Source organism: Aspergillus costaricaensis, assembly GCF_003184835.1.
Source record: "Aspergillus costaricaensis CBS 115574 unplaced genomic scaffold BO79scaffold_24, whole genome shotgun sequence".
In the NCBI taxonomy this organism is placed as follows: domain Eukaryota; kingdom Fungi; phylum Ascomycota; class Eurotiomycetes; order Eurotiales; family Aspergillaceae; genus Aspergillus; species Aspergillus costaricensis.
In genome coordinates this window covers 202,479-215,428 of record NW_020291824.1, presented here as the reverse complement: position 1 = coordinate 215,428, position 12,950 = coordinate 202,479, and the positions used below count along the sequence as shown (strand labels likewise).

The 12,950-nt window shown below is 51.2% G+C and overlaps 4 protein-coding genes across 4 annotated transcripts; 1 reads left to right on the top strand and 3 right to left on the bottom strand.

Annotated features, from left to right (window-relative positions):
• The first annotated feature begins 2,336 nt into the window (after nucleotides 1-2,336).
• Nucleotides 2,337-3,866, top strand: BO79DRAFT_35057 (uncharacterized protein). Its single transcript, XM_025689113.1, has 3 exons — nucleotides 2,337-3,151; nucleotides 3,215-3,427; nucleotides 3,486-3,866. The coding sequence occupies exons 1-3, from the start codon at nucleotides 2,633-2,635 to the stop codon at nucleotides 3,744-3,746; spliced, it is 993 nt and encodes a 330-aa protein (XP_025537489.1). The 5' UTR covers nucleotides 2,337-2,632; the 3' UTR covers nucleotides 3,747-3,866.
• Nucleotides 3,867-4,351: 485 nt separating this feature from the next.
• BO79DRAFT_270200 (uncharacterized protein) lies at nucleotides 4,352-5,859 on the bottom strand (the record flags this gene model as incomplete). The annotated part of the gene is made up of 1 exon (XM_025687272.1): nucleotides 4,352-5,859. Exon 1 carries the CDS (start codon nucleotides 5,552-5,554, stop codon nucleotides 4,352-4,354), a length of 1,203 nt encoding a protein of 400 aa, XP_025537488.1. The 5' UTR covers nucleotides 5,555-5,859.
• A 464-nt stretch (nucleotides 5,860-6,323) lies between these two features.
• BO79DRAFT_152571 (TCP11 family protein) lies at nucleotides 6,324-8,246 on the bottom strand (the record flags this gene model as incomplete). Its single annotated transcript, XM_025678693.1, has 2 exons — nucleotides 6,324-7,244; nucleotides 7,311-8,246. The coding sequence occupies 2 exons, from the start codon at nucleotides 8,244-8,246 to the stop codon at nucleotides 6,324-6,326; spliced, it is 1,857 nt and encodes a 618-aa protein (XP_025537487.1).
• A 3,303-nt stretch (nucleotides 8,247-11,549) lies between these two features.
• On the bottom strand, nucleotides 11,550-12,236 carry BO79DRAFT_210141 (uncharacterized protein). The gene has a single exon (XM_025682740.1). The coding sequence runs from the start codon at nucleotides 11,970-11,972 to the stop codon at nucleotides 11,667-11,669; it is 306 nt and encodes a 101-aa protein (XP_025537486.1). The 5' UTR covers nucleotides 11,973-12,236; the 3' UTR covers nucleotides 11,550-11,666.
• Between the last annotated feature and the right edge of the window lie 714 nt (nucleotides 12,237-12,950).

The following is a 12,950-nucleotide window of genomic DNA, read 5'->3' as shown; positions in this document are numbered from 1 at the left end:
AGATGGTATCTAGGTATGCATGTACGGCTTATTGGCGACGCTTCGAGACCCTAAATCCACACGGCAGAGCAACACGAGCCGATATTAAGGCTTTATCTCATTGCCCATACTAAGTGGTGGATGGCGGTCTGTGAGCTATCCTCGATGGGATCGTAACACTTAGATTAAAGCCGCGATGATCACAATCAGGGACTCGGTGCTCCGTAGGCTGGATGTAGTAGTCTAGACGGACCCGGTAAGCCGGAATGTTCTGGAGTCTGGATGTCTAGATTAGGGTCAATGGTGGTGTGTTCCTTGTGTTCTCGCTAAATGCCGCTTATTCCGGAGTGTTGGTTAATGGTTTATTGCCGGCCGCGCTCAGTGGAGTCTCCAGTGACTTGGCCAAGTACTCATCAGGGGTAGATAGATACTCCCTACTTATGCCCAGGATGTGATTGTGACATTCCAAGTATCAACAGAAGAAATAGAGTCTAGCTTACGAATGAGTGGGAGCTCATACGGAGTTAACTACTGAAATGGTGTGACTGGCCAGGACTGGAGCTCTCCGAGCTTTGAGGGCTAGCCGATAAGAACCGAAGACGATCATCTCCTAGTCGATGGCGCACAGTGAAAGCGTGTTCACGGTTCAGGCAACCATATACTTTGACCCTCATCAGCTTGAAACGCTGGCGGCCGTGGTTTCCCCAGCTCCGGTCAGGGTCAAGGACCAAGAACAACCTCAGAGCTTTGCTTTCATCTGTTATCACCACCAGTGCCAATATCCCGCACCACACAATATAATTTATATCCCGGCCTTCTTTGTGCTTGGATCACTGCCAGTAATCAACCTATATGATCAGTCTTTGTTCTGGGAGAAAATCGCCGGTGTCTAGACCCCCCATGCTGGCTCCACTTGGTCTGCACCTACCACCCACGCCTCGTAGGCCCAAGACCGTCGCCGCGCAGATTTTCTTGATCAACCCTGTCAAACGATGCTGGCGCGCCCACCGACGGAATTGATATCGGGATTGACGATATACTGAGCCTCCTTGGGGACTTCTTCCTCTCCCTCTTCTCCATAGTTCGTGTTGAGAAAGGACTCGGCTCAGACATGAGTCCCTTCGGTTACAAAGCGTCTCACGCCATCAGCACGAGAAGTCTTAGCTCGGAGTCAAAGCCACTAGGCTGTATCATTTTAGCCCCTTTGATGAAGCATCGTTGACTAAACCACTGTAAGAAGCTTGGGGGTGTTGGCAATGAGCTCGCTAACTGTATGATGGAATGAGGATAGAGCTTGGATCCTTCTCGACTCATCATGCCCCTTTTTCTTACTTTTGTTCTCCATGTCTCCAGAATGCTGTGTAGAGTGTATACGTTGCCCAGTTGCGTGAATGGAGGATGTCATCTCCGCACGGTCAACTAGTGAAGGTGATAGTAAACAAATCCACAGCGGATTGTTGATTAAAGCGTGTCCACCAGTAAATTACGGTAATAACAATTCCGCGCCGGCCCATTAATGAGGTTGAGTCAAGCGTGGCGGTTGAACATACGATTGTCGGCGGTTGTTCCATGGATGCTTCGTTTGAGGACCGACGGGAATTACCAGATCCGGGCAATGTTGACAACCCACACGATCGACGTTGTTGTTATTGTCGTTGTTGTTGTTGTTGTTTCTTTTATTTCTGAACCAGAAACAAAAGGGCCCTGAAATGGTCCCTGAAGGGGGCGGTAACAGCTTACCGACACATCCTTCTCAGACAACCTGTGCGATCCTGATGCACGCTGGCTGTTGGTCTGGCAGCGACAGCACAGCGAAGGACTAGTACTATCCATATTAGGCAAAACGAGGGGGAGTAAAGAAAAAAGTCGAACAAGACGGAAGCCGTGCGGTTGGCCCGTTTGGACAGGCACAATGAGATTAAGCTGGCAGCCAAGCACCAATGAGAAGAGGCGGTGAGGGGATGAAACGGGGCTTCATCTCCAGTCCAGCTAATCCGCGTGTGGTTCCTGCGCCGGAGACCCACTCGGGACTGAGGAAATTAAAATTAAGATCAATATCAGGAGGAGGGCAGTGCGTGTTGATTGGCTGCAGGGTTATCAACAACTGGGCACAGCTGCACGCCCGACACCACCTCGTTCGGCCAAGATGAGACATTAGCGCCGTATGGGCGAATCTTCCAAGACTCGCCCACCAACGGGCATCTCGCATCTGTTCCATACGACGTTGGAGAAAATACGGTGCCTGGTAATATCGCGTATCGACGGGCTGCAGGGATCCCGAATTGAATGGATTTAATCAAATTTCGATATTACGGCGTTCTCCTTTAGGTTTCCCTTTTTCTGACTTTCTTTCTTTTCCCCCCGGGTCTTTTTTTCCTTTAAACTCCTTCACTTTCTTCCCGGGCCTCCAAAAAGTCTCTCGTCAGACTGCTACATTCTCTCTCCTGTTCAACCTCTCTCTGCGAGAACGTTGCGACCTTCCTTCTTGCGTCCAGTCACTCTTTCAACCTTGCTTTGATTTACTTGCGAATAGATTTCGCATCTCACTTTCGTTGAGAAAACTACCCCCGCAGTCTCTACCAAATAACCCAAGAACGGAATATCTCTCCCATCTACTCGGACTTCTTCGAACCTCCACCATCAATCCTTCACGATGCAGCTTACTTCCAAGGTTTCCATCGCCCTGCTGGGTGCTTTCGCCGCCGTCGGTGAGGCCAACAACCACGGCTTCCATGCGCGCCAGATGAACTTCCACCCTGGTGGCTACAACAACCAGACTGTGTCGACCTCCGTCGTCCCCGTCTACCCGACTCCGGAGCACTCCAGCGCTCCCGTTGCCCCCAGCGCTCCCGCCAGCTCCCCCGCCGGAGTCGCTGCTAGCTCCCCCATCATCGGTGGTCACTATGCCAGCAGCTCCAGCTCCGCTGCTGTTGTTGGTGCTTCCTCTGTCGCTCCTGTGCCCGTTCCCCTCGGCACTGGTGTCTCCAGCAGCGCCCCCGTCTCCGCCCCGGCTGCTGCTGCTACTGGTAGCAACGGTGTTTCGACCGAGTACGACACTGTGACTTCCACCAAGGATGTCACTCTCACCTACACCCTGGGTTCTGGTTCCACCCAGAGCGTCGTCACCACCACTATCCACCGCACCGTGACTGACGTCGAGACCATCTACGTGGTATGTTATGGAAGCCCGTTCTGGAAGCATGAAGAAGGATGTATACTAACGGATATATCATAGACCCCCTCTGCCAGTGCTTCCTCCACTGCCCAGGACACCACCGTCACCTCTGACACTACCGTCTACTCGACCTCCACCGACTACGAGACCTACACTCTCTACGCGGTCCCTACTTCTTCCGCTGCCGCTGGTAGCTCCGCCCCCGCGGGCTCTGCTGCCGCTGGCGAGACCTGTGCTCCGGTCACTGTCACTGTCCACGACACCGTCACTGTGGTATGTACCCACTTTGAAACCAAGCTGTCGGGTTGAACCCCTTACTGATGAATTGCAGACCGCCACTCCCACTCCCATCTCCACCCCCGACAGCGTTGCCAAGATCGAGGTCAGCTCTGTGTCCACCAGTGAGGAGGTTGAGACCACCACCCAGGCCGAGGCCACCACCCACAGCAAGCCCACCGTTGTCCCCACCCCCAGCGCCCCTTACGGCCACAGCAACGGCACCTTCCCTTTCCCCAGCGGCGCTGCCCGGCCCACCGGCTTCCAGACCAGCAGCAAGGTTGCTTTCCCCTCTCACTTCCGCCGCGTCTACTAAAGCCATGATTGAATTGAATTTGACTGCTTCGGGTCACGAGCTTGACGCCACGCCTGTACTGAGATTCCCAATCGTGGCGTAAAAAAAGCACACGCTGGCACTGTACCTACGAGAGGATTTACTGTTTTGCTTCTGGTACAAACTTACTCAATTTTTTTGACTTTGGATTGGCCGTCTTCGTCCATCTTCAACCTAGACTTTACTTCTCTTCCCCAATTTCCTCCTCCCCAGGGATGGGTAATTGGCTTTTCTTCTTTTCATCTGGGATCTGTCGATTCCACCGCTTAACGAACAAAGCTCTTTTTCTTTCAATTTCTCTTTCTTCCACGAAACCTTCTCGTGAACCTCTCGGACATGAATCTCGGGATGTCAGGCGATGCGACATCAGGCGAGTTGACCCAGCAGGTGGCGAAGGCGTCTTAGCGGGTACATCGGCTCTCTGTACATTTTGTTTTGTGTGTGTTTGCAGTAGATATTTCTCTCAAGATGATGACCTTGATTACGAAGCGATTTTGTTAGTCGAGCGAATGACATTCGTCTATTGCTACCTACTCCTTGTAGAAGTAGATACCTCCACATCTAAGCTAAACATGATGAGTATGATATTAATCATAACTAATCCCCCCATCCCGAACAATCTTCTCCCTCATCCTCTGCCACTCCAACCAAGTAACCCCCTGTACCAGACAATCCGCCAAATCATCCAACTTGCCAATATCCATGCTATCCTCCCCATCTTCCCCATCTGCCTTCTTTATCCGTCGTTTCCCTTCACACTTCTCCAGAAACGCATCCGCCAACTTCCTCACCTCATCATCACCTATCACTACCCCCCTACCCCCCTCCCCATCCCCGTCCCCAACAGCAGTAGCAGAATCAGAACCCGGCGACGCTAACCACCCCCTCACCAACCCAATCTTCATCTTCTTCACATCCCTCACATTCTTCCTCTTCTTCGTCTTCTTCACCACCTCCCCATCCCCAACATCCCCAGCTTCCTCCCCCTCCCCCCAAAACCGACTCACCCTCCCCGGCTCAACAGGATACACCTGCACCTTCCCACCCGAAGAAGAAAAAAGTCCAGAAGAATTAACCGTCTCCAAAACAGCATACAACATCCCCTCCAACACACCCACGCGAATCGTCCACTCCTGGACCGCGGAGCCTCCTCCCGTGCGGAAGCGCTGTCTTTCAATTAGAATATGGGTGGGGTTATATGTGGTCAGGAGGGTCGTGATGAGGGTGTATGCGTGGCGGGCGTAGAGACTAGGGGAGAAGTCTTCTTTTGCCTTTGTTTTTGTTTCTTTTGATTTGGATTTGGGTTTGGGTGTGATGGTGGTGATGAGAGATGAAGTTCCTTCCTGATCATGGCGTTGGTGTTGGTGTTGGTGATGTTGTGCATAGCACAGATCAGGAATGGAGAGGCGTTTCCATGCGGTGAGGGTTATGGTATTATCTCCCTTTCTGGTTGAGTCTTTGGGTGTACCTGTCTCGGATGAGACAGTTAATGATGAAGAGTGCGAGGATAATAAAGGAGCATGCAACACAGCGAACGCCAAATTGCGAATCCCCATATCAATGCTTAGGAGTCTTATTCCATCATTATCACTCCTCTTCTTAGTGTGCATCTTCGGAGCACCTTCATTTTCAGCATCAATTTGAGTACGAAGAGGGATGATCAACGGGGCAAGTTCCCCCTCTAACCTCTCCACCAATATCGCCTTGGTGCCTGAGCTCTGGATTCCCGTTTTTTGGGCTATTTGTTGCAGCGCTTTTGCTTTGAGGGGGCGGAGCCAGGGGTATTTCATTTTGATCTTTCTTCAAAATCGTTCTCTTCTTCAAACTTCTTCGGATTTTTGATGGTTGTTTGGTTGGAGCCTGATCTGGCTTCTGGTACTAAGCTAGTAGGAGTCCCAATTAATTTGGTTGGCTGCTTGTTCTGTTGGTGGTTTCGGCGTGGGGTGGTGATGGTTGTATATTTGACAGCGTGGTATATATATATATTAGAGTGAAATGTACGGCCGACCCGAGAATAATTATGACTATGCGCTTGTTGTGAATTAAAGGTTGTGAGGATAGATCAATGGATATCAAGGAATGGAATGGAACGGAGTGGATGTTGATGTTAAATCTATATCTATGATCTACTCCGTAGTTTAACTAGTGTTTGATGTGCAGGTGGTTTATGAATGATAGATTACATAACAGATTATACAGTGCACAAAATACCAGCATATCATCGAACTCTACATTTTATCTAAGAGTAATACATCTTGAGTAACCATAAATTGTCAAGTTGCCAAAAAGCATCCCACCATTCTTAGCATAGTATCGCACATCTCTATCCTCCGTTTTCCTTCGAATGCCCGAAACCCAACACCAGGCCCATTAAACAGTATGAAGTAGTATATATGCCCTTCCCCATGTGGACGCCAAACCAATCAAAAGAACCATGCATGAAACTCGCTGAACTGCAATCAATAATCCAAGATCAAAACTCCGCATAGAAATTCCCATATCAAGAGTACATCAGAAGAAGAGAACTCTCAAAAACCAAAAAGCAAATAAGGCAATGAGTTACAAAGTGGACGAGCGCGCCACGTCAGTGACCGTTCTCGTGTTGTTCGCCACGTCAATCGGTGACACACTCTCGCGCATGTATAGAATCGGCGCCCAGACGTTCCAGTGTAGCACGCCCATGTGTGCAAGGCGCATGGCGATTCGCTCGATGTCATAGTGCTGTTGTGCTAGCGACGAGGGCGGATAGTTGCGCTGCGATTCGCAGATCGCCAGGGGTGACATGCTCATGTACTTCTTCGCCGTCATGAACGTCGCTGCTAGTAGCTTCTCGCGAAGAGAGCTCTGGAAATACTGGAACAAGTTGGATGGGCTCGAGAGGTGGCATTCCAGTGCCATTTCTATTTGCACAATGACATCGTCCGAGACCGACCCGTCTTGGAAGCACGCGGCGCATGCAAATCGTGCAATCTCCAGCGCGATGCTCCGTAAGCTTTTCAGCCACCGAGGATCCCCTCGAGGGTAGTCTTCGTTCTCTTCCATCAGCGATCCGATGCGGGTGCGGAAAGTAGCGTATGTTTGCGCGGGCGCCGAAAGATACCGTTTCTGTGCGTTGATGTACGACTCGAAGATGAACCAGCAGATATCAAGGTTGATCAGCTTTTGGAGACAAGATCGCAGCTGCCGCAGCCGGTCCGAGTCGAAAACAAACGTTTCAGGGAACTTGTCTGGTCGCCGGTACTGCAGAAGAAAGTCGGTGATGCCACCAAACAACAGAGAGATGGGCCAGAACCCGTCCATCTGAGTAGGTTTCGACATGCGGCACAACTCTCGATCGCGGAGGTCCAGATACCACTGTCGCGATGTTTCCACACAGAAATTGTCCCTCTCGATCTTGCCTCGGAAATAATCCTGTAGGAACGGAACGGTGTCTTCAATGAGCAATACACGGAAAGCACGGATTTGGTGATTGGCAACATCCTAGAGACACATTAGCAATTCCATTTAATATGCGTGGCCGCCAAGTCCAGCATGCCCGATCCTTACCAGTTTCATCGCTTCCAAGATTGCGAACAGTGTTTTGAGCCCTTCGACGATTTGGTGCGAGTTTTGCGACTCCGACCCTGACCGTATCTGCTTGACCATCTTATCTGCCCATTCATCGCGCATAGGAGCGCAGTGTGTCTTGAGCAAGGCCGCCAGCCAGCTTGCCACACCCACCATATCAAGTACGCCCTTCTGTATTTGTTGCATCAGGAGTGTTACCTCGAGATTTTGTACCACAGCCGGATGGTCCCGCTCAGGGACGAGCGTTTTCAGGACGTCTTGCAAGGTTTCGAACATGGCGGGTAGCCGCGGTTCAAAGGTCCGCGATAGATTATCTGAGATTCCAACATTGTCTGTCCCGTTCGTCTCTTGTGCGGCACCGAATGCATATATAGCGATCTCATCAGCCATAGCCTCCCAGTAGTCGTGGGCCTCCTTTCGTTTCCGTTCGCCTTTTTCTCCCTGCAGGTCAGGTTTAAAGTGAAGATCACGGTCAAAGTTGGCGTCCATTCGGAGGTTAATGTTGCTCATGATACAAGGCAGGTCCAGTTCACTAAGCGTACTCTTGGTCACTGGCGGATACCTTTTAGCAGCTAGTAGCCGTTGATGTTGTTCCAAGCTGAGTGGTAGGGCTGGGGGAATGTGCATTGCTCGTGCAGACGGCGCCAGAACACGTGTTGCCATCTGGATAGGCGACGGAAATGTTGGGGCTACACCATCACGGTAGGTATATTTACCCGGCTGGCGTCGCTGGTGCATATTCGCGGAGTCGGGGGGGCTCTTCGCATCGCGATGGTGGTCCAGAGAGTCATTCTTGGGCGAGTCCTTCGCATGGCCACTGCCTCCATATGCTTCCAAGGGGCATTCGGAGTTTTCTTCCTTCTTGCTCGGCGTATCTCGCCGGGCCTCCTTCGTTTTTTGGAAGTCCATCTCCATCCGATCTTGCCAACGCCCAGAAAGGGTTCGGAGCAGACGAGGTAGGATAAACTGCACCAGTCCAGGAAGAGAGATGGTCTGGGGTAGACTCGGAAGAATGGATAGATGAAATCTGGAGACAGCGATTAGAACGTGGGGATCACGGGCATTTCCTGGGCGATAGGACGCAAGGCACCGGAAGCCCTATACTCGACGGCGGGTTCGGATTGGGATCCCTTCGCAGCGACCCTGCGAACAGTCCTTGCCTGCGGTCGACAGGAACCCAGGTGAGGGAGGGAGAAATAGTACGCACCCGAGGTTAGTCAACGACGTCGATCGCCAATGCCGATCATAAAACGGGCAATCGTGGATGCCGGGCTTGTCAAAATAGTGTTTCGATAGTAGTAAGACCCTAGGTGAACCTTTCGGGATTGGGGCCAATTTCCTTGTTTTTTGCGAATCGGAATTTCAGTTTCCTCCTTTCTCCTTTCTCTTTTCCTTTTCTTCTTTCTTTTACTTTTTTTTTCCCTCACTGTTTTTTCTCTTATCTGCGTCTCCTTGCCAAGTCAAAAAGCTCGAAGAAACCGGCCGGGCACCAGATGAAACTGGGTCGAGGACCGTCGCAGGCAGCAAAGAGATATGAAAGGAACAAGGTCCAATGGCTACGCGACAACAACAAGAAAAGAGATCACCGTAGCAAACAAAGGTAGTTGGCAGAGTGAAGTTCAATGGCGACAAGAGAAGCAGTAGACAACGTTGCTCTGACAAATCGCGTCCAACCAGGTTGACAAAGAGACCGGGATATCAGTTGTAATGATATAGCCAATGACGAGGAGGGGAGATAGGCATGCAGGTTCAGTATACTCCTATACTACTAAGTAGGGAGTACTTAGTAGTAACGGTGTTCAGAGCCTGAGGAGAAGGATGGCCCTGCACGTAATCAAATTTTAAGGAAGGAGGGTTTACAAGCCCGCAGTAGGTTGGACACACGAGCCACCAGACGGAGAGCTAAAAGGAAAGAGAAGGAGTGCGGCGCAGTAGCATCGCAGTAGATAGGGACAGAGAAGGGGAAAAAAGACAGAGAGTGCGTGCGAGAGAAAGAGAGAGAGAGAGAAAGGTTAGAAGACAGCCAGCATGCGACTGACTAGTCAGAGGCACCCACTGCCTTTTGCAGGAGCGCTGCGAAAAGTGAGGCTGATCTAATCTAGACGCTTGCAGCAGCTACGAACTTTCCGGGGCGCTGTTTCGCACCTGGGAACGGGCACCGAGGGAAAGGGAATTTTGGAAACGTTCAGCGAGTCGGTCCAGCGATCCCTAGTCACATAGTGGATGACGTGGGATGCTTGGAGGGGGGGATTTCCCTTTTCTTAACTGGGTTCGTTCTGGCAGGCGAGTGGGTAAAAAGGATGGGATCAGATGAGGATCAGATGGGGATGGGATGGGATCACTGCTGCGCCGTGAGCCTGCTTCTGATCCTGATCCGTTCGTTCATTCCTTAACGGCCGCGCGAGGGCGCAGAACGAAACTCAAATCTCACCACCAACAATCCCTGCTGGCTTTTTGCCAATATTTTTTACTCTTTTCCCCCTCCCTTCCCCTCCGCCCCCAGCAGCATTCCTCAGCAACAACAGGAAACCCCCCCGGTATCGTGTACGATCTCAAAATCCGGGCGTGTGCCGGTGCCAATGCTGGTACCCGGCCATTGTGGGAGTGAATCCGGTCCTGGCTGTCCCTTACCATCGGCGCCGATGTGATAGGGAGGCCGTCCCCCCCAGAATCCCAATCATGCGTTCAGCGACAGGCGCCACCAATCCCTCTGGTCAGGATAGGATATATTCGGCCAGGAGGAAGGTGGGAGATCGTCGAAAAAGAAACGAAATAATTTAGGTCAGTGTGCAGAAGGGGCCGGACACAAGCACGGAGTATACATGCACCTCTGTACCCAGAGGGCATTCGGTGTATTCCCACTTGAATAATGTGCAGACAGCCAAAGGGACGATGCAGCCTGCCGTCCCCGGTGTTCAGATCAATTTGGGCCACGGATCCATCTTGATCCGGCTTCTTGTTAAGGGTGTATTGCTTTTTCTTCTCTTATTTTAATTCTTACTTTTTTTTTTCTCTTTTCTTCTTTTTGCCTTTTTTCTCCTTTTTGCTTCCCATTTAACCTTTTGTCCTGGGAGTAATAGAAACCAGGGCAAAGCAGGGGGCATCCGGGCATTCCAGCCCTTGATGCATCCAGAAGTACTCCCGAAGCTATCCTTGCGATGGACTGTCTTCGTCATTGTCGACATACTGAAGAAGATCGGGATATAACTCTGTCAGGACATCCATGTCCGCTCCGATCAGATCATTCCAATTCCTTCCTCCGTTCTGATTACTCTTTTGTGGCCTTTCTCCCAAAGCGGGAAACAGTCCGCCAACGGCTCTATGCGACACCGACCATTGCTAGACAAGGCCATCCCCGTCATGCCATCCGGATTGACCTCGTGTTGTGAATGGTACATTCTAGTCGCCTGTACCCTGTCAGGTACAAATTAATTGTCCCTGTGGTCTGCGCGCCTCCAGCGCCCCTACTGTACAATGATGCTGCCTCTCCGAAGAAGATTCTTCCGTTGGTCTGTTTGCGATCGAAGCACTGAAAAATGCTCCATCGAAACCTTAAAGCCCGGTCGTAGGACTCATCACCTACTTCGTTCTATCGTGTGTGGGATTGACAATGATAGTTTCCGACTGAATTCCGTTTTGGTCCACCGACATTCAAGAACTGCGATTGAGTCTTTCTTTCGGTGACCGCCGACGGAAAGATTGCGCTACAGACCCCTATTCCTTCACCATTGCCGTCTTCCGTTGTAGGGGCAACAGGGGGTGGTGCTAGAGGGGAAGTGGTTAAACCAAGAGCCGTGATCATAGTTTCTTACCTCCCATTGTTTTCCACTTTTCCTTCCTTGGGGTGGGACATGGGGGATGTTAACCGATCCACCCGCCCCTAGCAGATTGATAGATAGAAAAGCCCACTCAAGAGTCTCGGTCGGAGTGGATCTCACACACGCGTGGTGGCATCGGTAGGCCAACCCGAGTCAGCGACAGCCCTGGACCACACCTCCTCCCCAGTCTTAACCTCAATATCAGAATCCGGCCGGGCTTCCCCCCCCCCCTGCAAGTGGGCTCACGCGCGGGATGAGGAATGGACTATTGACACCGACCGCTCCGTAAGTACTTTGTAAGTGGGAGGAAACTATCGATCGACATCGTAAGATTATTATTTAAGCTCGGAGTCTGCTGAAGGGTGGAATCTTAAAAGACGTGCCAGGGGGGTGGATACACCCAGGGAAGCAGTCGACCAAAACGGAGGGGGAGCAGACAATGTGGCTGGATCATTATCCAAGACCGCGCACGAATAAAGGGGCTTGACTGTCGGCGGTCTTGCGTGCGCTTGGCGCCTCACTTTAGTAGTGCACCGATCACGATGGATTTGACCCTCCAACGCAAACTCGCCTCATTATTCCGGACCTGGTCGGAGAGGCGGCAATTGGAAAGCCAAGCCCGTTTGCAAGCAAGCCGGTATAAAGAGCGGTGATGGTTCAGACCCATTTCTTCATGCCAACCTGCAGGCGACAATCTGAGAAGTATGTCCGGCTCTGCACCCTCATTGGCTCCGTGTCTAGTAAATTTGTTTTCTACTCTGATCTTGTTGAAGCGGGGCGGGGAGGCGATGCCGTTTCTCTCCGTCCGCCTGGGAATTATCATTGACAAGGCGGGATGGAATGAGTGGTGGTGGTGAATGGTGACAGGGGAAGGATGACGCCTATGGCTTTTTACTGCTCTCTGGCTGGCTTCCTTTCTATTCCAACGACACCGACTTTTCAGTGGGGTTGTTCGGCCCGTAGTCGCGACGCTTGCTGCATCATCTGAGCTGATGATCCGAAAAAGTGATGCTTCCAATCCGACGATAGGCAGCCGCGAAACCGACGACAGTGAGAGCGAATGCAGATGGGATGCCGCTGGATGGATGCGATGGGCTCCAGGACTCGATGGTGACATGGATGATAGGGAAGAAGATTCCTTGTTTGGAGACAATGTTCGATCCCGTGACAGCACCATCGGCCCTAGCCCTGTGCCCCGTGCCCCGTGCCCTATGCAGCTTCGAGGGGTTTGCAGGATGCTTTGCTTCTGCTTCTACTTCATTTTAATCATCCCAGCATGTATACAGGAAGTAACTAGTCTAGGCATTGGCGGAGTGCCTGTCAGTGCTTGTCACTTCTTTCGCGACTAGCGTCCTACGGTTATCCCCACTGCTACAACGTACCATGGTTGACAGGGAAGATTAGTATCTTCCATCCAAGGCTGGCTGGAAACAATATCCGGGCAGTATACGAGCAGAAAGACGTACATATGCCAATTGATTGGTATCTTTGTTCTACCCTCCCCTCCAATCGCTGCAGGACCGACCAATGCCCACTTTACGTTTCGTAATACATGCCACAATTGACATAACTAACTCCTAATCGTTTACTAATAAGTATGACCAGAACGGCCAGTTTCAACAATGCTGGAGGGATATTGACTGGACACTACATCTCTCATCCAAGTGAACCAACCTTCTCCATGTCAAGAGCGAAAAGGCTGTGCAACTATTGCCGAATCTGCATCTATCTCACCCACGTCGCTTACAACCTCCCCTTACCATTGATTGACTACTATCTACCACATCCCTTTAGCAAACAC